The 22,922-nt window shown below is 34.9% G+C and overlaps 1 protein-coding gene across 10 annotated transcripts in view; it reads left to right on the forward strand.

Moving 5' to 3' along the window:
- Positions 1-22,922, forward strand: part of ATP11A (ATPase phospholipid transporting 11A) — a 122,849-nt gene that overhangs the window by 81,734 nt on the left and 18,193 nt on the right. For 8 of the 10 annotated variants that reach the window (XR_006017823.1, XM_042038824.1, XM_042038872.1 and 5 more), the window contains 18 exons: positions 1,402-1,466; positions 1,855-1,936; positions 3,211-3,361; positions 4,558-4,755; positions 7,179-7,352; positions 8,766-8,929; positions 9,215-9,286; positions 10,859-10,932; positions 11,171-11,274; positions 12,949-13,130; positions 13,626-13,877; positions 15,768-15,942; positions 17,176-17,278; positions 17,540-17,685; positions 18,634-18,693; positions 20,284-20,411; positions 22,158-22,293; positions 22,859-22,882. Coding sequence is in view for 9 of the 10 variants with exons in the window: in XM_042038824.1 (XP_041894758.1) it covers positions 1,402-1,466; positions 1,855-1,936; positions 3,211-3,361; positions 4,558-4,755; positions 7,179-7,352; positions 8,766-8,929; positions 9,215-9,286; positions 10,859-10,932; positions 11,171-11,274; positions 12,949-13,130; positions 13,626-13,877; positions 15,768-15,942; positions 17,176-17,278; positions 17,540-17,685; positions 18,634-18,693; positions 20,284-20,411; positions 22,158-22,293; positions 22,859-22,882 (2,290 nt within the window). In the remaining variant the exon portion in view is untranslated. The remainder of the gene's footprint in view (positions 1-1,401; positions 1,467-1,854; positions 1,937-3,210; positions 3,362-4,557; positions 4,756-7,178; positions 7,353-8,765; positions 8,930-9,214; positions 9,287-10,858; positions 10,933-11,170; positions 11,275-12,948; positions 13,131-13,625; positions 13,878-15,767; positions 15,943-17,175; positions 17,279-17,539; positions 17,686-18,633; positions 18,694-20,283; positions 20,412-22,157; positions 22,294-22,858; positions 22,883-22,922) is intronic. The other 2 variants (XM_042038803.1, XM_042038866.1) reach the window with 1 other exon arrangement.

Genomic DNA, 22,922 nt, shown 5'->3' on the forward strand with positions numbered 1-22,922 from the left:
TTCTACACATTTAAACAGTTCACAGTTGAATAAGCATCAATAATGAGAATTACCTTTGGTTCACCAACATTGTGCTGCTTTATCTTAGTGCAAGAATATTTTTCTCGTAGAAGACTCCAGACTGTTATTTCATAAATAATAAATATTTCATCTTCTAATCATATTTCTCTTCTTTAGTATATTAATGTCTTTATTCAACTTCCATTGATGTTGATAGGATTTTGACAGCACTTGTACAATACTGCCCCATTAGTGTGAGATCTTGGTAGTGCACTAAACAATATGAATAGTATCACTTGTGTATTTCATTTTTCTTCTTAGATTCAGAAGGGCTTGAACATGTCAAATGATCGTCTTTAATTTTACTAAATGTGTTTGTACTTCTGTCTAAAATGTCCGTAGTGCTGTGTGTTCAAGGAAGGCAACATCCAACTTGCTGTACTCGAAATTGTTCTGATCCTTGTCACAAAGAGGGAAAGCAGTAGGAGGGAAGCTGCTTGCTGGGGTGATAGCCCAGATCCCCGCATGTGGGGAGTTACTTAGTGCTGGCTAAGTGCCTTCCTAACCTCCTCAGCGTGTCTGTACACTGTTATTTTCTGTCACAATCTGCTATGGAAACTGTCGATTGATCTGGGTCATTCATGTTCCACTAGTTTCTTGGAACAAGTTTCAGGTTTTACATCAGAATTGTGGCCCTGTTTGTTTGGAGTTTCTTGATTTTTTGGGAGTTTCATACCACAGGTGCACTTTGAATGACGTTTGAAAACACTGAATATACTTTTTGTTTTGTTTTGTTCTGTTTTATTGCTGTATAGATAGAATCTGACAATTCTGCATGCTGTCTGTCTTGTAAAGTAGTCCTTGGTTTTGAACTCATATGATGATTAATGTACATACCATGTTCCAAAATATTATTTAAACTTCACTGAGGTCCTTACATTAATTCCATACTCTTCAATAAATTATTTTACCTATATTTGTTGGCATTTTTTGAAATGTTTACAGCAAGTATCAAAAATATCTTGTATGCCATTTATACTTAAAATGGAAGAGTGTATTGTCCTTAAGTAGTTCTAACATAGAGGATACTGTAGTTCATATAAGCCTAAAAAATACTAGAATTAGTGCTTTTAAAAACAAGTACTGTGCAATTAAGGTGTTGAGTCTTTATTTGGGTACCTACATTTGTGGCATTGAGGTGCATTGGTTTAAGACTTGAATTATGAAATTTTGAGTTTAATTTTAGACATCTATTTATCTATTTTTAATTTTCCCTTTAAAATTTTAAATATTCCTTGTAAGTTTGTTAGAATAAAAGTAATTTCCTGTTTTATGTGACTTCCACTAAGGTCTGATGTTTTCCTCTAAATGTTAACATTTTGTAATACTTACATTTTGCAGGCCATTAGGATCTGAAAATCTGCTTCTTAGAGGAGCCACTTTAAAAAACACAGAAAAAATCTTTGGTAAATATTTCTGTTGACTATTTTAATGGACCCTGAAATAATAAGCAAACACCAAACAAGGTTACAAGCCTACAGTTACTACTGGGCTTATGATTTCTATTGAGTCACTTGTTTTACAACTTTTTGATAATATTTAATGTTGTTACATAGAAACACTTCAGCAATTGGAAACTGTGACTGGAATGGGATGTAAATGCTGCTTAAAATTTCTCTCTTAGTACCAAGATAATAGAGCCATTTCTAATTTTGGGCTATCATCCAAATCTGTGGGGTTTTTCTTCAGACTAAAGAATTAAAGAAATGACAGAGTATAATGATGTAGTGAATTGTGCTCTTTTGCAGTTACTGCACTGTGCAATCTTTAGTAAAACAAGTTGTCTAATTTCAGGTGTTGCTATCTACACTGGCATGGAAACTAAGATGGCATTAAATTACCAGTCAAAATCACAGAAGCGATCTGCTGTAGAGAAGTAAAATTTCTAGTATTTATTTTGGGGTTTGAAAGCTGCATGCTTGAATGGTGCAAATCAGATACTTTTTTTCTCTAGAAGTGTATGTTTCATTGATTTAAATGAAAAAAAGGTAGAGAGACTTAAAATCTGGTTATTTTTAAATAGTTTTTTACTTACAATACAAGACATGTATGTAACACCATATAAATGAGGTTCTCAAAACTGAATTATTGTTGTTAGATGTTTAAAAAATAAAGCCATTTTGAATTAATGCTTAGCTTTTTAATGTATGATGTTTGGTTGTTCCATAAGACTTTTCTTTCGCTGATTAGAGTACATCTACTGACATTTTTCCAAGGTTATGTTTTTTATTATCCTAGCATTCAATGCTTTTCATTGCAATTAAGTCTTGGAATTCAGTAAAAGTAACTTTTTTAATGCACTTCACTTTGGATGAAGTAACAGTGGCTACAGTAACAGTGCTTGACTGTGGCATGTTTTCCATGGTTTAGCTAAAATTAAGAAGTTCCATACAGACATATATGGTGGGAAAGTAAGACAGTGCTATCCTTAAGGAGTGGGCTGACATTGGTTGCTTACTATTTTCAAAATAGAGACTATTTTCTATTCCTGCTCTGCTATCTGAAATCATCAGCTCTGAGTAAGGTGTCCAACCTTGTGAAAAACAAGATGTCATTGATTGAGACAAGATGGACTGACCAGCTGACAGCCCTTCTCTTACACAGTGACTGAGCAGTGATGATGTGTCTGCTTCTACTGTTATTGATGTATAACCCATGGCTTTTAGTTCATGCCCATCATTAATGAAAATACAATCTTAAATGCAAAATGTTCTTGCTCTTTTTTTAGATCTGCCTAGAGTTAGGACATTACAGCTACATAGCAAAATGTTCTTTTTTGGTTTTATATTTCTATAAAAATACTTATGTGAGTGATCTTGTATTGATTCAGAGAAATGGCATGAAAAGGTCTGCAGATACAAGCCCAGTTATTCTGTTATTATTCTATCTAAGCTATTGCTTTCACTAATACACTAGTTTTGGTAATGTGTCACACACATTTTGGAAACAATTATAGCAGTTAACGTTTTAAATAGAAAATGGTCCTCAATAATGTTTTTCCTCATTGGAAAAGCATTTTGGAAGAGTTATTTAACATCTTAGCATTGTTAGACTTGCAGCAAATGTTAGGCTGATATATAACATTTTCTAATAAACCTGTGTCTTATATGCTAATGGGAATCTTAAGTTGCCTTTTTATTTTTTTTTTAGATCAATGAATGTATTTCTTGTCGTATACCTCTGTATTCTCGTCAGTAAAGCACTAATAAATACTGTTCTGAAGTATGCCTGGCAGAGTGAACCATTTCGTGATGAGCCATGGTATAATCAGAAAACAGAGCCTGAAAGGAAAAGAAATTTGGTATGGAAATAAATTTTAATAACAAGAAAGTTTGCCCAAACCCTTAATTTATAGACATTCTACTGAAAAGTATATACAGCCTGCTTACTTACAGTCATGCTTTTTTTGCTAACAGTAGTGATAGTGTACTTGTAAAAAGGTTGTATGTTAAATTTTTGCTCTTAAGTTGTATGTGTGAATTTAACTGATGAGAAAGTGTTTGGTTTAGTATAAAAAGCTTCATGAAAATATTTTGGAATTGCCAGTTATTTATATAAATTACTAAAGAATTGACCTCTTGCAGAGAAATACAGGGCTGGAAGGAATCCCACAGCTGTTGGCAGTCCTGTAAGAGACATGTTCAGAAGAATCTGCTATAAGACTCTCCATAAAAATGCCCCTCAAAAGCTTCATTTCATATTGCTCTGTCTTGAGCATTCGAGGCATCAGACAGCATCAGTCACTAGTGCCAGATGTTCTTACAGGAACAATGATATTGTCCAGAATGGATACCCTGATGATCCAAAGTAGTGAACTGAGCCCTCACCTACAGAAAGCCCAATATTATTTCATTAAATCCTCCCAATCAGACTAGGGGAAAATTTGCTTCCTTACTGTGAATGCGTGAGGAGCACATGCTAGCCAGGCATTCCAGAGTTCTCACTACCACCAGTAGCACTGTCTCAACCTGCTCAGCAGGTTGACTGTAGCTCCACCAAGTCTCCACCACTGGAAAATTAAGCCAGATTATGTGTATGCGTTCTGCTTGTGTTGAGAGAGAGGGAAAGGAAAGCCTTTATTTATTTATGAGATACTGCCTGCAAGTTATGTAATTTGGTAATCCTTGAAGGAGTTGCTGTGCATCTATGCTATTTTTCTGGTTATTTTCGAATGTACCTGTTTCCCTTGTTCCCCAAAACGTCTTCACCATGCACGTTAGTTGCTCTAGAACTTCACAATAATGCTATGTAACAGTATTCTACACCTGTATATCTGTAAAGAAAAATGCAAATTTAAAAGAAAAAGCTCTATTTCCTGCCAGTTGTGATGTTATAAATCATGAAGGTCTACATCCTGTGCAGAACTGTGAGCTGTGAAGGCGTTGCTTACTGTTTGAAAGTTACTAAAAAAAAAAACAATTTGTAAATACATGTAGTAATCTTGCAGTCTTTAATGGCACATGAAAAACCAATATTTTCATCTTGTTTCTTTGGCAGTTTCTTCAAGCTTTTACAGACTTCCTTGCATTCATGGTTCTTTTCAACTACATTATTCCTGTATCCATGTATGTCACTGTGGAAATGCAGAAATTTCTCGGTTCTTATTTCATTACATGGGATGAAGAAATGTTTGATGAGGATACAGGTGAAGGACCACTGGTGAATACTTCTGACCTCAATGAAGAGTTGGGACAGGTAAATTTCATTGAATGATAATTTTTTTTTCAACTGTTTCTACTGTAGGTTTTTATTTTAAAATTGTCACTTCAAGGTTTTTTGGCTTTGTTTTATTTTGGGGGGTTTTTTTGCAGCTACATGTGCATTTTCTGTAGTGCTGATTAATTTTAAAAATAAAATTTGGATATTTTTATTTTCAGAGTCAAAAATTCTGATTTCTTATCCAGTCAGTGGAATTCAATTAGTATTACTATATTATTAAGGAATAAACACTTTCTCTCCATTGATTATAGAGGGAAATTATATAGGCATCTAGCTTCCTTAGATTAAAAGTTAGATGGAAAAAAAAACCCTTTTTGTCTGACTAGACTGACATTGTGTCTCCAGACACAAGTTTCATCAGTTAAAATGATCAATTGTCATTCTCATTTCTGAAAAGAAATTCTGTTCTGTATTAAGAAAATCATCACATTGAGACAGATACAGATGAATTTTGTTTGAGAAAAAAACTTAAGATCTCAGTTAAAAATGTTTTCATAGGTTTTTCAAATAAATAAATAAGATGCTATATTTATTTTTCTAGTCAAACTGGTAATAAAGCTTTTAAGGATACATACCTATTTGTATTAAGGGTGGTACCAGGTATTTCATTATTATGGCAGACAGTTGACATTGTCTCCCATAAGATCCTCAAAGAGGAGCTGATGAATTATGGCCTGGATGAGCAGACAGTGAGGTGGATTGAAAAAGGGGTGAACAGCCACGCTCAGAGGGTGGTGGTCAGCAGTGCAAAGTGGGAGGCCACTATCTAGCAGTGTCCCCTGGGCGTCAGTACTGGCTCCCATCCTGATCATTAATTATTTGGATGACTGGGGGCCATCCAGCTGGAAAGCAGCTTTGCAGAAAAGGACTTGGGAGTCCTGATGGAAGTCAAGTTCAGCAAGAGCCAGCAGTGTGTCCTTATGGCAAAGAGGGCTAATGGTATCATGGGCTGCATTAGCCAAAGTGTTGCCAACAGGTCAAGGGAGGTGATCCTACCCCTCTCCAGGCCTCACCTGGAGTGCTGTGGCCAATTCTGGGCTCCCTGCTACAGAGACATGGGCATACTGGAGGGAGCCTAGTGAAGGGCCACAAAGGCAAGGGACAGGACTTTGCATGGCTCATGCAAAGACAGGTGGAGAGAGCTGGGACTGTCCAGCCTGGAGGAAAGAAGGTTTGGGGAAAATCTTACCAATCTGTACAAATACCTGAATGGGAGGGTACTAAGAGGCTAGAGCCAGGATTTTCTCAGTGGTGCCCAGTGAAACAGGAGGGTCTGTCTGAAAATGAGGAAACACTATGACAAAGCAACACACTGAATGACTAAAAGATCTTTGGTTGATAGCGTTTTGTAGCTTGTATTATGAAACTGAGTGTAGGGGTTGAGATGAAAAAAATCCGTATAAATCCTATCCATTCTGTAAAAGATTGAATTACGGGTGTTTTGTCCACAGATAAAAAAACACAGGAAAATTTGGCATTTGCCTTTTCAGATTAGTGAATTTTACAAAGGTTAATCTCAGTGGAAAGTTTGCATAATTAGTGACTTGGTTTTGAATGTTTTTGAAGACTGAGAGCAAAAATTTGTTTGGTTTTTAGTTTGTTCAGTGCACTGCATAAATGGTGAAGTTGGTTAAACAATCTAATGAATTCTAAATAATAGCATTATTTTCAAAGTTTAGTTCCTTACCTTACTTCATTCTCTTATTTTATCAAATATTACATGCAGTACGTATACAATACCTACATCCAGGATCCAATATTGAGCCAATCTAGTTCTTCTAGTTTATTGTTCAGATTTTGGTTTTATTTTTAATGTTGTTAGACTTAAGCACTGGGGCTCATTGTAAAAGATAAAGTTAATGAAAAATTTAATATTGAGACAAAATGAGTGTTTCCAGCGCAATTACAGTGCCCATGTGTATAACTGTATGTATCCACAATCCTCATTAAAACTAACCTAATTGTAGTGGGGAATTCAGATACTGCCCTAAAGACTGTTCTGACAGTAACTGATCCAAATCCAGGCAGTGCATTAAATAATAATCCCTGGGAAATGAAATTTGTATGCATTTTGTTTCTAAAAATATATTTCTTGCAGGAAGAAAGACATTAAAAACTAAAAAGGACCTAGAGAGAAGAGTGGAAGTAGTTTAAACACATTATTTATATGTGTTTTGAGGCAAAAGATAGCATTGCTTGATACTCTCGTAGGATAAAATCTTTCAGGGCCTATATTTCTATAAAGATAACTGCCCAAAGAAATGGTTGTCTTCCTTTTCTGAAAGAGCTTAAGGATCTTGAAAGGAAGGTGTAACCCTGTAAGAAACTCAGTTTTGTTCAGAGGTGGTGGAAAATCTCTGTTCACATTCCTGCTGTTTTTAATTTGTGCTCATTTGCAGATTGAGTATGTCTTCACAGATAAAACAGGAACATTAACTGAGAACAACATGGAATTTGTAGAATGTTGCATCGAAGGGCATGTTTATGTACCACATGTTATCTGCAATGGACAAATCCTCCATGACTGTACAGGCATTGATATGATTGATTCATCTCCAGGAGGTAGTGGAAAGGTATGATAACTCTTTCTATGTTCGTGGTTTTTTACAGTGAAAAATGAAAATTGAACTGTACTAATGAACGTAATATTAGGAATTCAACATTCTTGAATTTTACTAATCAAAGTAGATAACTGCATAGACATTTTCATTTCCTAGTTAAGAGTAAGATTTAAAGGCTTAATGGGAAGTTTCTCATTTAAATGCAATTGTAAAACTGAATTAAAACCCAAATACAGAACTTCCTGTGGTTAATAGCTACAGACATAGATAACTGGTTTCTGTTTAACCTTAGCTACAACAGGGAAAAGCAAGACAGGAAAATCCTCAAAGGGGAAAATGGGGGCTTAATGCAAGCACTTATTTAGTCATCACTGAGTGAAAATGGGGCCAGAGAATGGTTTATGATCAAATTAAATTACTTTAAAATGTGACTTAATTTGAAGTGTGCTACCTACAGCATGCATGTATTGTGGCTATTTGCTGTGTAAAGCAAAGTTAGTTGAAAGTTCAGGAGTCTTCACATGTCAACAGGTGAACACGGTGTACATGGCCAGGATAATCACAGCCAAAGTACAATGTATTTTTAATTAAATCAGTGCAGTATCATATCATTCACAGTTACTTCATGTCATACCCTTCACTATGACAAAATAAGGTCTCTTAAAATATGTTTGTGTAATTCAGCAGCCATATGTCTCTCACCCATGGCCCTCAGAATGTGGTCCCGAGGTATGCTGTGTTTTTATCTTGGAATCACAATGGCACAGTCAGTATCTAACAGCACAGAAGAATAGATTTCAGACACAAAGGTAGAGATATAACACAGCCAGGTATCCATGAAATAGAAATCTCTTTCTGGTGCCAGGAGCTGTCATTACCAAACAATCTGATATTTTATAGGAACTGGTTTGCTTGAGCTGCCAAAGTATATGCATTTCAGTAATTTTTATAGTTCTGAGGGGTGTTCAAGCTGTTCAAGAGATGGAAATCTGTAAGCCCTGCTAAGACCTGTGTTCCAGATAGTACATCCTCCTGTGTGTACTCAGGACTTCTAAATTATACCTTGACTAGAATTTAATTAATACAAGTTGTTAAAGTTTAAGCAAAAGTAAAGAAAAAACACCTTTCAGTCACGTCTAGGCACTCAGAGGAGGTAGAAGATGCACACTGGGTTTTTGGGGTTTTTTTGCATCATTAGCTTGACTTGTATGGCAATCCCAGCAACCTGACTTGTACGGCAATCTTAGGGGTACAAGCAGCTGTGACACAATCGTGTTGTTACCACAGGGAAAGACCTGGCTGCCCCTAAAAGAGCCTGCCTCTGTCCGATTAATAATCAGTAGTAATCAGTCACATTGATCACCTTCCAAAAGAAGAGATTTCAAGTGATAACATGTAATGACAACCGTTCCTTTTATTTTTCAGGAGAGAGAGGAGCTATTTTTCCGAGCTCTTTGTCTTTGCCACACTGTTCAGGTAAAGGATGATGACAGCGTAGATGGTTTGAAGAAAAACCGGTTCTCAAGAAGATCTTGTATATATATATCATCATCACCTGATGAAGTTGCTTTAGTTGAAGGAATACAGAGGTATGTGTGTACTTAGGTATTATATTTTTCTAAACTGCAGATCTATTCACTGAAGCTCAAAATCGTTTTCAAAACAAAAATTGTAATAATACACACCAAGTAATCTACAGCTGATTGATTCCTTAACATGACTTCATGATTATTCATAGTCTAAAATCAAATAAAAACACTCTGGGATTCTGGTGTTGGTTTGTTGTGGGCTCAGTCTTAAATCCTTATGACATGCTTAAACCAGATAATTATATATTTGTTGTATTCATTCTCTTCATCTGTTTCATTTTACAGACTTGGTTACACCTATCTAAGGCTGAAGGACAATTTTATGGAGATCTTAAATCGGGAAAATAACATAGAAAAGTGAGTGGTTAAAAATACAACAAAATAGACTGATGATGAGTTTTTGTTGATGTGTTTAATAAACTATTGTTTCCTTATACATGAATTTTTAAGTCAGGAAAGTCAGGAACCTTGTGTTTTAGCAGAAAAATAAATTAAATAAAGAAAATTTAGCAATTTTAATTACTTTCACTTTTTTTGATATTATATGCAGTATAAAATATTGGTACAACAATTAAGGTGTGGTGTGGGATTCATGACCTAATCTAGTAGTTTCTCATGGTTTTATATATGGTAAATAATACATTCTTAATAGAAAATGCTGTGTACCCAATTTGTTGTTCACAAATAATCCATGGAATTTACAGGAGGGTAATACCTGTAGAATAAATTTTGTGGACCATAATGTGACTCAAATTTTCAATAACACTGAACTAGTGCAGCTGTTCTGTGGGATGTACATACCCTTGAAAATTTACCTTACACTTCTCTAGATGTCTGCTGGTTAAGTCTGTTGTATATCTGGGTCTTCCTGCTTGGGTACTCTGCTAACTGCACAGGGACACTTGGATACAAATATTAGGAACCCTGCTGTTACTTTATCCCCTTTTAGGATAATATGAGTGTTTTTCCCAAAGGTTACTTCAGACTTTTTTGGTTCAGCTCCTAGGAACTGGAGTCAGTATAATTTGGTGACTCAGAAGAAAACACTATAATTGAGAATTTTCTCCCAAATGCGTCACGGTTTGTAGACATAGGCCTGATGTAGCTATGCACAGGTTTGAGTTCTAGGATGTTAAAAGGACTTAGGATTGAAGGACTTAGGACTTAGGACTAATTAAACAAGCAGATCTGGACAGAGATGAATCCTGAAGAAGTTGGGAATAATGATTGGATTGCTTATGTTTGTGCTGGTAAAAGAGAGGCTCTCTTAGATTAAAGGAAATAGGTAAGAGAATAAATGATAGAAGTATACAAGCTGATGAAACCAAAACAGTGCAAGAGGAGCTTGTGTTCAGTTTTCCTCTTAGAAAGGAAAGGAACATGTGATAAAATCAAATCATAGAAATAATAGCAAATATAAACCAGTAAAAAATAATTTTTTTTCACTTGAATAAATTATCATTCAACATTTGAGCAAGATTCATGGAATTAGGTCAGCACTTTTGGGAGATTAGGAATAGTAAAAATGAGAAAAATATAGAATAAAGACTTTGTGTAAGCATGCATTTCAAGTTCTAAGGCTATGTCTAAGTATTATACATAGAAACTTACTTTATATGCAGTACAGTGCTATGCTGCAAAGTTTCTAGTCTTCTGCTTAAATGAATTAGATTGACTATACATCCAAAGATACTTGAGGACATCATGAGTTCTGTGTCAAGTAATGAGGAGGTAAGGGCTTTCCTTATTTCTTATTTGCAACCTGCTGTTTCATTCTGTACTAGTTCCATATTCCATAGTACTCAACATAATCTTCCATGTTAGAAGTCATGTTTAATTTATATGCTTGAAGTCATTTATATGCTTGAAGTCAGTTTAGGGATTAGGAAAAGTAGAGTTGTGTAAAAAATAGTTCTGTTTCTTTTTCAGGTTTGAATTACTGGAGGTTTTGAGTTTTGATTCTGTGAGACGGCGAATGAGTGTAATTGTTAAATCTTCAACAGGTAGGGCTGTCACATTCTGTTCGATTTTTTTGTTTCACTTGAATTTGTTTCAGATTTATCAGTTAAGCATTAATCATAGTCTGTGTGCCTTTCTTTATAAAATAAGGGACCGGGTACTAGCGTGAGTACAAATGTTACAAAACAGTTGGAAGAAAACATTTTGAAGACTTACTAATTTGGATGTTTTTTGAAGAAAGCATATTTGGTCATTTTGAATTCCATATGCTGTCTCTTTTAGGTGATATATTTCTGTTTTGTAAGGGAGCAGATTCCTCCATATTTCCTAGGGTTAAAGAAGGTAAAATTGACCAAGTACGATCCCGAGTAGAACGCAATGCAGTGGTAAGATTCCATTTTATTGATCTGTTCACATGATATCAGTGTCAAAAAGAAGTTAAGTGCTCTGACCTCCTGCTTTATCTGCTAACAGATTTGTCTTTACAGGCACCAAGGTTATTCCGTGCCAAGGTTCACTCAGGCTTTGTGGGTAGCAGTCTGTGTAACTTGCTTATTTGTATCTGTCATCCATCTCATCTTCTAAATGTCAGTTGTGGTGCAATATGAATGCATTAGATATGCACAACTGTAAGTTAAACCAGAGATCATCAGTTAGCTCGTTAGTATGGTATATTCACAATTGTGGATTGAATTAATTTTTGAATAGAAGAAAAGTGAAAAACTGTAAATCTCATTGCTAGTTTTAGTCCTCAGCCTTAGCAACTGTTACCTGCTGCCTTTGATTGCTTTACAAGCTTTGGGGAGACAGATCATCCATATCTTACATTTTTCCTTGCTAAAAATCAGCTATGAACTGGCTGATCACCTTTAAAAGAAATTCAGGACTTGGTTTTACCTAAAAGTAGTATTTGGAGTTGTAAAACTGAATTTTGTTGTGTCAAAAAATACACAGAACTCATTGCAATGCAGGACAGCTGCCAGTCTTACAAATGTTGCATTTGTAAGATGATTTGCTGGCATCCAGTACTCAAACTGAAACCAAAGTATTATTACAGGTATGTGGACAAAAAAACCCCTACAGTGTCACCTGCTTTTGTTTTGAAGCAAAAAACTCTCGAAGTGCTTTACTAAGCTTTATTATATGGGACAGCTGTCTGATAATTACAAGTAAAAGAGGCTAATGAAATTGAAAAAGTATTTACGTATCACATTCATTCAATATGTATCAAGAAAGAAATCCAGATCAACAGCTATTTTTTCATCCTGGATAATTGGAAATAGGGCTGGCTCCTACATACAGAAGCCTCGCAAAGAAAATACCTGGCACCTGCTTTTATCAATAACAAGAGGCAGGGAGCTATTTTAATAATTCTTCTTCTTGGTTTGGTAATAAGAAACTATGTAAAGACCTACTGGATTAAAGTTAAGGAAGCTGAAGTGCCAGTTAAATGGTGTGGTGAGAAGCAGAATATAACTGAGGTAGCAAAACTTTTCTGTGTTATAACAGCTTTTCCCCACCTTACACAATCTATATACTCCGTTTCTTGTTCATCATACAGTCCAGAAGTTTGATGCAGCCTGAAACACCTGCAGCTAAATTCTAATTAACACTTGACTGAAATGGTGCAGTTGGATTTTCATTTCTCTTTGTGATGTTTGGTCCCTGTCCGTATATCTGCTGCAACACAGCATCAAAATCAGACTCTGCAGAGCTACTATTTATATTACTATTATTTATTCTGACTCATCCTGCCTAATTATACACATAGGGAGGGAAAAGTTTACCTTGGCTTTGCCTTCTCTTGTAATCTCATATATCCAGTTGGATCACTGAGCTGTTTATCTTCTGGAAGATTGAGGTTGGTCCATCAGGTTGTAACTGCTTCCAGAGCAGCACAGAATCAAGCTCAACTATATCCTAGTCTGTATTATACTGTAACAGTCTATACTTATTCACTTCATGATGTTCCTTTTTCAAATCATCCAGCATAAACACCAGCAAGAAGTCTAAGAGGAGTTTGTAAGATGCATTTTGTTTCTTTTCATTGCATTCTTTAGGAGGGACTGCGAACATTGTGTGTTGCATATAAAAAGCTCACAGCAGAAGAATATAGCAATGTACAGAAGCTGCTTCAGAATGCAAAGTTGGCCCTTCAGGACCGGGAAAAGAAATTGGCAGAGGCATATGAGAAGATAGAAAGAGATTTTATATTACTTGGTGCTACAGCTGTTGAAGATCGGTTAGTAAATTTCTTAGTTTCTTATGTTCAATGGTGATGACAAAGTAATTGAAGACTCTTTTTCTGCATTAGAGGTTTATTTGGGAAACCCCTTATTTGAAGCAATTCCACACCCTTAGCTCACTAAAGTTACACATGGTAACTTTATAACCTAATAAGCAATTACAATAGTTAAGTGAACAAAAATCAGTGTATTTGAACCATTTTACATGCATGTAATAGTTTATTGATCAAGTTATAGGCAAAAGTTTTGGAGGAAAGGACTACAAAATGGGTATTAAGGAAATGAAGGAAGAATCTTTACATCTTGAAAAGATTCAAAAACATATACTAGTCCCCTAAACATTTGTGGAGTCACACTTTGGGGAAAATTCTTAGATCTGATAACTTCCATTGAAATTCTTTTTTTGTTTATGAAAATCTTTCAATAAAAACCTCTGAATTTCTCATATCCAAGCAATAGCCGTCAGTGTATTTTGTCAATTGACTTTACAGACTACAAGAAAAAGCTGCTGACACTATTGAAGCACTCCAGAAAGCAGGAATTAAAGTTTGGGTTCTGACAGGAGACAAAATGGAGACGGCTGCAGCTACTTGCTACGCTTGCAAACTCTTCCGAAGAAATACACAAATACTTGAGCTAACCACAAAGAAAATTGAGGAGCAGAATATACTCGATGTGCTTTTTGACCTAAACAAAATTGTTGTAAAACCCAATGGCAACTTAACCAGGGATACCTTCTCAGGGTAAGAAAAAAGTTGGATTTTCAGGCTAAAAATGGGCTTCTGGGCATTTTGCAAACAATGAAATGGTGACCAATTACCTTAAGAAAGCAGCAGTATGTTTCAGTTTCTGTTGCTAATGTGTAAATTATTGTATGGCAATTAAGTATAAGCTTGCTTAGGTAAACTTAGGTTTTCAGTCATGGTTCTTTATCTTGTTTCTGGTACTGTTTTAACTATTAAAGGAAAAATCACAACTGACACTGTATTTGTCTTTCCACCATAAAACTGCTAGCAACAAGCTAGCAAGCATTTGTGATACCATTTTAGCAGAGATTTGCTATAATTCTTAGTCTTACAGCTTAAATCTCTGGACCAGATAATTTTTCTGAGTTCTCCTTATGCTTTATACCCCATTCATCTAATCAAGAACATTTGTATATTCAGTTAAATAAATCATTTTCCTCCATGTCATCCATACCACATTTTGTTTAAATACCACAGGCCTTACAAGGTGTGATCAAACATATTTGTTTAACTTTTTGTGCAATACCAATTTTCTGCATGTTAAAACTCTTTAGATTTGGTTTGGTTTTTTTTTTTTTTTACATTAATCCCAAGAGCTGGAGATCGTACTAAGATAGTAATAGCAGGATTCTGCCTGTGTGTTCAAATTCAGGCTAAAAATATTTCACTGTAATACACCAAATATTCAGTATATTGCTTGAACTTCATAATGATACCTTTTTATTTGATATCATTGTACATCAATGGCATTATCCCATTTGTGCCAATGGGTAGCAAAGTGCTGAAAATATCTGTAAACTTATTAAATGTAGTTTACAGTATTTTATCTTACTTGCCAAAAATAGCTTCTGTTCTAGTAGAAAGGATGGAGATGCCTATTAATAAATATGGTGTTTTTCTCACAAACACTGGTCCTGGTGAAACCATGTTTGTTGAAACCCCATGCACAGTAGTGTATAACCTTGGAACACTGAAAAGAGAGTAAAAATAAACCTCGGTGTACATTTATACAACATTTACTGTTGACCTGGAGCCTGAGGCTGTTGTGTAATGCAGGCAGATGCAAGGGTGCTCTGAAATAATTTGTCTGGATGCTGCAGAAAATGGCTCTTGCAGTCCAGACCGTCTTATCTTCCCCCATTGTTCAGGGTATATAATGTAGTGAATAAACTACTTCCTGTGACCGTGATTACACTTCTAGCAATGCTCAAATTACTACAGGCATACTGCTTACAGATTTTTATGTACAAGAATATATTGTAATATTATAGGAAACATATATAATTATTGTATTTTAATATTATAAATAAAAGTAAGCCTGTATTTGACTTAGCCACTGCACTAAAGGCAAAATATCCATACTCTAGATGTAGACAGTGGCCTTATCTATCCAGGCCAACAAGTTTCCTTTAGGCATTTCCTTCAAGGCATGATTTATTCCTGTAAATGTAAACTCTTGGAGAGAAAATTATTTCCTTATCAGAGTGCCAAAGGCCTTTCGGGTTTTTTTTGCTCTGTGTTATGGAATGTGCCACAAAATTAACTTTATTCCTGCAACTTGGTTTACCTCACTGCAGTTCTTGGAACTTTTTCAAACCAAACTGAAAAGTCATTAATTATACACTCATACTCACTGGTGAAGTCACTGAGGTATCAGATTTATGTATTCAAACTGGTGAAGCACTGAATATTTTCAGCATAGTCCAGAGTTTTAAAATGTTGCAAATATCAGTCTTATACAAAAAATTTCCTTTAGTAATGTATTAGTTTTGTGGTATTCTATGCTCATTATTTTTTCATTAATTAATTTTCCCATAATTCTTATTGCCAGATTTTAAGTACTTTTGAGAATTTTACAGTGACAGTTTATATTTTATTCCTGAACAGACTTTCAACTGATATGCAAGATTATGGTTTAATTATTGATGGAGCAGCACTATCCTTGATAATGAAAACAAGACCAGATGGGAACTCTTGTAGCTACAGAGAGCTCTTTCTTGAAATTTGCAGGAACTGCAGTGCAGTGTTATGCTGTCGAATGGCACCTCTGCAAAAAGCACAGGTTTGTGTTTAATTTCATAATTGCTTGTTAGTCATGCACATATATAAATATTGAAGGTTAATACTCTGTATGGCTTACTATGACAATTTAAGATGCTACCATTCATTTTTGTATCTTCTAAAATGGAAAAAGTAAAAAAAAAAGGAGAGGGGAGAATTTCTGCTGGCAAACAATTTACATAATGGTATGCTAAAACAGCACCCAGCCGTGCACCTGAATTTAAAATTTGAACAGTATGTACATAAATCATAGTTGGTATATACTAATACGAACATATTTAATAAATGAACTAACTGCTCTCTTTTTAACCTAACAAGCTTTGAATAGTCTACCCTTTTGACACTACAAGAACCTGTGTTACTTAGTACTGCAGAGGGATATTTTTTCTCTGGTTTTAACATAAGTGGAAAGCCAAGAAGAATCCAGACAAAAAAATGTGGGTGTTACCACGTTTAAGTATACCTGACTGTTGCATTTGTAATTTGTATCAAGTAAAAACATATCCTTCCATTACTGAAACATCTCAAGATAGCTGAAGAACTTTTAAAGGAAAGAAGTATTGGAATTTGCATTTCATTTTTTTTCAGTTGGTCATGTCTTTTTCTCAGTGCACAGGTACAGCATTTATAGCCCATATTCACATTAACAAATGTATTTAGCCAGCACTATAACTGTCTGGAAGTTTGTAGAAGATTTTAGTTGCAAAAAAATTTAGGTTACCAAATTTACAGAGGTGATCATTTGTAATGGAGAGATTTGAAGTCAAATTTCTGGACAGTTTATATGTCGATAGTTTTTACATATATGCAGAGTCCAATATATTTTCTTAAATGTAGGAAAAAAGTTCAATACAGATGAGAAAGCAGAAATTTTAGTCTTTCTTTTCAGGATTTCTTTGAAATGGTTCACTCTAGAACCCTCTTAATTTATTGCTGCACTGGCACAGCATTAAGCAATCTCAGCAACATCTTCCATTATTTGGCTCTTTCTACCTCCTGTCCCATCTCTCTCAAAGTAGTTTGGAAGTATTTTAAAAATGTTTGGAACAAGCACTTTGTAATATGAAGAAACTGTGATCTTTATGCATATTTGTTGCATTGGGTGATGTTGGGTTTTGTGTCCTTTCAGAGAATTTCTTATAAAACTGTCTTGGTAATTTTTATTTAATGTTATACTTATGCAAAATAAGCAAACCATTACAGAGGAGAGTTTCTAATACTATTTTTTTTCCAGATTGTAAAGTTGATTAAGTTATCAGATGAACATCCTATCACATTGGCAATTGGTGATGGAGCAAATGATGTCAGTATGATTCTAGAAGCACATGTTGGTATAGGTAAGCCTGCACCTTAGCATATTATTTCAAGTGAAATGATAAAATCCATTTATTTCTTACAAACAGGCAGTCTCAAAGAATCAGGTTATATGTGTTACAGACAACTTTTAGTGCATTTATCCTAGGAATAATGTATGAGATACAGTTGTGATCACCCAGTAGATCAGTATCATAGCGTTATTATATAATTTTGCAATTAATGGTATCTTTTTAATAGTTCTTTAGTTATTAAATAGCTTCACCTCTTTTTATTGTTTTAAGGAATCATTGGCAAAGAAGGTCGTCAAGCAGCAAGAAACAGTGACTATGCAATACCTAAATTTAAACATTTGAAAAAAATGTTGCTTGTTCATGGGCATTTTTATTACATTAGGATATCTGAACTTGTGCAATACTTCTTTTATAAGGTAGGGGAATTCTTATTCTAGTTACATAAGCCTCACTTAAATGGTAATGTCTAACTATTTACAGTTTTTGCAGCTAATGTTACAAAACAGCAATAATTCCATAAGGAGATTTTCTTGAGTACCAGATCCAGTGCTGAAATGGAATTGTTGTTTTTATTCTGAGCATGAAGTGAAATAGTTTTAAATAGATACATTCTGTAAGAGATGTTACATTTAAAACCAAAATTTTTATCTTATTTTTTCATATCCTACAAATTCCATCTCAGACTGGTCTGCTTATTTCCAGTACCTTCCAGGCTGTCTCTATAGTGAACTTTTAAATGACATTGGAAATAGTATTTGAAAACTTAAAAATTACTGCAAATTAAGTTATGCTAAGTTCATTAGGATAGTGTAGGTGGAGAAAGTTCATGGTGAGCATCCCCCTATTTAGACAGCTTTGTTATTTCTAAATGTTGGCATCCAAGTTCTTTTGGTAAGCAGTGGAAGATTATAGAAAGGAACTGTCACAGGGTAATTCAGGGTTCTAGTGTTTGACTATATGTATAATTGGGAGAGGATGACATTTGGGGTTACAGCTAGAAACATCTTAAAGTTGCTTTGCTGGAAACCATACTAACCAGAGTATCCATGCTTGCTTATCATGATTTGTCTCCTCCTGCGGATTGTCCCTTATATTCTTTGCTTTAACTGAACTGTATTCCTGGATCCCAAATTTCACTGGCCTTGAATTTTCAAACTGTAGCCTTATAAGATTGTTTTGAAAATATTGTAAATGTTTTTTTCTAGCAGCATTACTGCAAGATTTGACTATTGGTGTTTAATACATACACTATTCCTGCAATGCTCACTATTGCTAGTGTTATAAAACTATGATACACATATCTATAGCATTGTATATAAATAAGCGCTTGCATTTCACTTGACGGCATTCACTTTGTTTTTCAGAATGTCTGCTTCATTTTTCCTCAGTTTTTATATCAGTTCTTCTGTGGGTTTTCACAGCAGGTTGGTTGATCCTTTTCCATCAATGTCATGTTATGTCTTTTGCTTTCTTTATTAAAAAAAAAGGGATCCTCCTGAGAATTTTGTGTTAGTTTATACAAAGAAGAACATCGTTTTTGGTTCATACGGTTTTCAGTGGCAAATGCAGTAAAGTTACACAAGTCCGTTTTATGAATTACCACAAAAGCAATGTTAAAGTCAAGGAATAGAGAAATACAAAATTTGGAAATGGCAATGCAAAGTAAAATGTCTGTGGAAAATGTAAGTCAATTAGATTTAAGCCTACTGGACATGAATAGAAGAAATCCTGAAAGATGAGTAATTGAACCAGTTGTTCAAGTTTAGAATGCAGAATGAAAATGAGAGAATAAACTAGTCTTCTCTGGCATGGACTGGTATGAATTACAAATTTCAGATGAATAGCAGCGTTCCATTAGTTGAAAAGAAAATATAAAAACTGAAAAATAGAAGAAAAGAGAATTGTTGCTCACCAGAAAAGTGCTGTCATTCGGGATAGGATCTGGTATTCGCCTTCCTAAATTTTTTGCTTATTTTCTGTTCTCCCTTGTTCTCATCTAATTTGTGCAGAAAAGATCTACCTCTTCTTTCTTCAGAATGAGGGAGCAAAAAAACAAAGGAATGAATGACCGAATTTAGACAAATAGGGTTTATGTTTTCAGTATTAAATTCAGTGAGAATTCAATGAATTAATGAATTAATTCAGAGAAAATAGTACTGTTGCTTTGAATTTGTTGAAAGAAAGCCCCAGGAAGAGTCAAAATGACAAAACTATTTTTATCTGTTTTGGTTTCCATTTCAAATGACCACTGAAAACTTTGTAAGTTTTTATTGAGCATTATTAGGATTTAGATATGAAAGCATGTGTTGATGAAAATTTAGCTTAATTTTTATCCTTTTAAGTGATAAATGTAATTTTGAATCAAAAAGGGGGTTTTGGTAGAATTTTTTTCCAACATAAATGATCACCAAATAGGTTTGAGGAAGTAAACAGCTCTTTTTGTGGGGTGACATGGTAGGTGTGAGGGTACACTGATGATACGTACGTGAGAAAGCATTTCAGTTAGAAGAAGAATCGAAGACACATTGGGATGTGAGCTGTAGCTCACTGCAGTCACACACAGCTGAAAAACCTCTGGAGTGCTCTCACTTCTTCTCTGAATATCTCCATGTTTTAAAGACATAGAGGAGATAAAAGGGGATGGGGCTATGTGGATGTATGTGAGAGGAATTTCTGCCTCTACAGGAATCTGCTGTTCAGTTTGGGTACTTTGGAGTTGGTCGTACAGTTGAAACAATAGGGGGAGCCAGTATGTGGACCAGACTGGTCCAGGAAATGGATCTTTTAGTTGATCTTTTACCTCCAGGTGAATGGGATACAGGTGGAGGGTTGTGTCCTATATCAGTTAGCAGCTGTAGAGGGGTATTTGCCTCCATTCTGAAGGAATAGAACTTTGTTTTCCCGCAGAAGTTCACATATTCATTTTAAATCAAGTCTCATGCAGAGGATTTAATTTTAAAGTAAGATTTAATTTTAAATTAAAAGTAGTTGATTTAATTCTTTTCCACCTACAGACTTTATATGATACTGCGTATCTAACACTGTACAATATCAGCTTCACCTCCCTTCCTATCCTCTTGTACAGTCTAATGGAACAACATGTCAGTGCAGACATACTCAAGAGAGAGCCTTCCCTGTACAGGTAAAATTAAAACACTGTGCCCCAAAGTTTGACTGTTCAGTTGTGGGATCTGTGTCCGTTACAATGGAAGTCCTCAGGATTTCTGTGCCACAAGTTTACAGTAGAACATCAGATACACTGCAACAGAAGGGTTGAAGACCACGTGCATGGTCTACAAAGTGCAATAGATAAACATGTATTTTTACATGCACATTTACAAATCACACCATGCGTTCTACAAAGGGAATGAGAGCTAAATAGAAATCACTGTTCAACAAAATCAAATTAGGATTTATTTTAGTACTCTTTATTTCCTCCAGCTATGGAGGAAATACTGGGGAGGAAACATGGGGAACAGAAGTATTTTTAAGAAAGAAAACATGCTGGTTTTTCTATATACATGTTTTATTCTGAGAGAAAAGATGACTGAGTGTTAGATTGTTGTATCAGAGGATGTATTCTGTGTGGTGTCCAGCATTGTCCTCCGCATATTGTTGACTCACTTCTGGGCGTTGGAATTGACTTGTTTAGGTTCTTAGCCACTCGACGTACAGTTGTTGTCAATTAACTGCATTTGGCCATCTAAATTAGGAACAGTGCCCAGTTTAGATCCTCGTAGCTACAAAGCCAGTACATTTCAGGTAGGGCTAACAGTAGATTATCACAGGAAAAACATTCTTTGAAAGAAGTAATATTAGCCACCCAAATGTTAATCAATGTAGTGATATGTTTTTACCACTGAAATTGAAGAGGAATACAAGCGATTACTGTTGAAACTCACCAGTAATGTTTTTATTTCTCTTTGATATTTTAAATGTTTTTAGTTTAGAAATGTTAATTCAGAAGATCTTTTTTGGTTTTTGAAAGCTAGCAAAGCTTATTTGTCAGAAACTTGTGGGTTTTGATACCTAACAGAGCCTGTTGCTAAGCTGTTTTGGGCAATAGTGGTTGTTCTGGGCCACATGAGGCTATTGTTGGCTGTGTACGGGTTTGCACTCTATATTGTTAATCTGTGGGGAGAAATTACTTTATATGGTAATCAGACAGTCTTTAAAGTTCATATGGTGGAAGTATTGGTTGGTAGTAAATGTTTCTGTAACTCAGGGTTTTCATTTAACTGTGTCCTGATTTACTCTGATGTGTTTTATACTGTATGCCAAGTTGATACATACCCATTCTGTGGACAAGAACTAAAGTTGTAAAATTTAAATTTTTTGTAGTAAGAAAATGCATGCTGATGAAGAGTTCTGTTGTTGACAAATCCCTGTATTTTTTGTGGGAAAACATTCAAGAAATCCTATTTGACCTGAACCTTCAAGTCAACTGCAAATCCCTTGTTTCACATTCCACATAAAATAAATGTTTTATTTTGTTGCAATAGTCTGTATATAAGTATCCTAGAGGAAATAAAGCAAAGTCTCCAGGGACCTCTAGTGTTTCCATTTAATATCTGCAGTGGATCATGACATGTGCAGCAAGCACTGGAAAAGAGATACCTTCTGTAAAAAGTTTGAAAAGTAAATGGGTACAGCACAGGGAGTTTGCTATTATTGAAATAAGCAGAAGTACAGGGAGCAGTTCAAAGGATTTACTAAGAGTTAAGTAAAAATAAATATAGAGGATGTTTTGAGGAAGGAGTTAGATTTGAAGTGATAGACAGTTGTAATGTGGAAATGTGGTGCTTTTCAAGAAACAATATGAATGATCTCATTTATCTGGAATTTTCAAACCTGCTGATAATGAATACGTGTTTCTTGTTTCACACAGAGATGTTGCCAAGAATGCTTTGCTCCGCTGGCGTGCATTTATTTATTGGACATTCCTAGGAGTGTTTGATGCTGTGGTATTTTTCTTTGGTGCCTATTTATTGTTAGACAACACAGTTGTGACCAGCAATGGACAGGTTAGTGTTGGATTTCATCAGTCAATGGTAATTTTTTTTAATGCCAGTTGTGAAATGAACATAGTTTTAATTGTTTTCTTTGATATTTCATGCAAGACAATAACTGTTTTATGAGTTACAGTGAGATAGATGGGTTATCTGTTTAGCAAAATCTGGACTATGCAATGGAACATACTGTGTATCAGTAAGCACAGATATAGGATTGGATACTAATGAGGAGAAATATAGAACATAAATTTCAGGTATTACTTCTGAATTTATACAGTAACTTTCCAGTTTCATACTTAACATGCATCTGATGAATATCTGTTTACCATATCAAAAGACTATTGGTAGAGTAGTTATGAATGATCATAAAAGATCTTAAATATAACAAGCTTTTTAATAGTTTAATTATTTTTGACATATAGTAGCTTAAAATAATCTATCTCTACTTGCTTTGCAGTCACATGAATGCAAATTTTATGAACTTTTGCATTTTATTTATTTTATCCATTGATATTTTGGTCTATTTTATTTGTGTGCTTTTTTTCTTTTTGCTACTTGCTTCTCTTCCTATCCTCAGCTAATGACAACCAGCACTCACATGGTAAGACTATTGTGGATTTGTCATGATATCCATTTCATCT

This window comes from Corvus kubaryi, unplaced genomic scaffold (assembly GCF_017639235.1).
Source record: "Corvus kubaryi isolate FWS band 111438036 unplaced genomic scaffold, C.kubaryi_AGA036_p1.0 133, whole genome shotgun sequence".
NCBI classification, from domain to species: domain Eukaryota; kingdom Metazoa; phylum Chordata; class Aves; order Passeriformes; family Corvidae; genus Corvus; species Corvus kubaryi.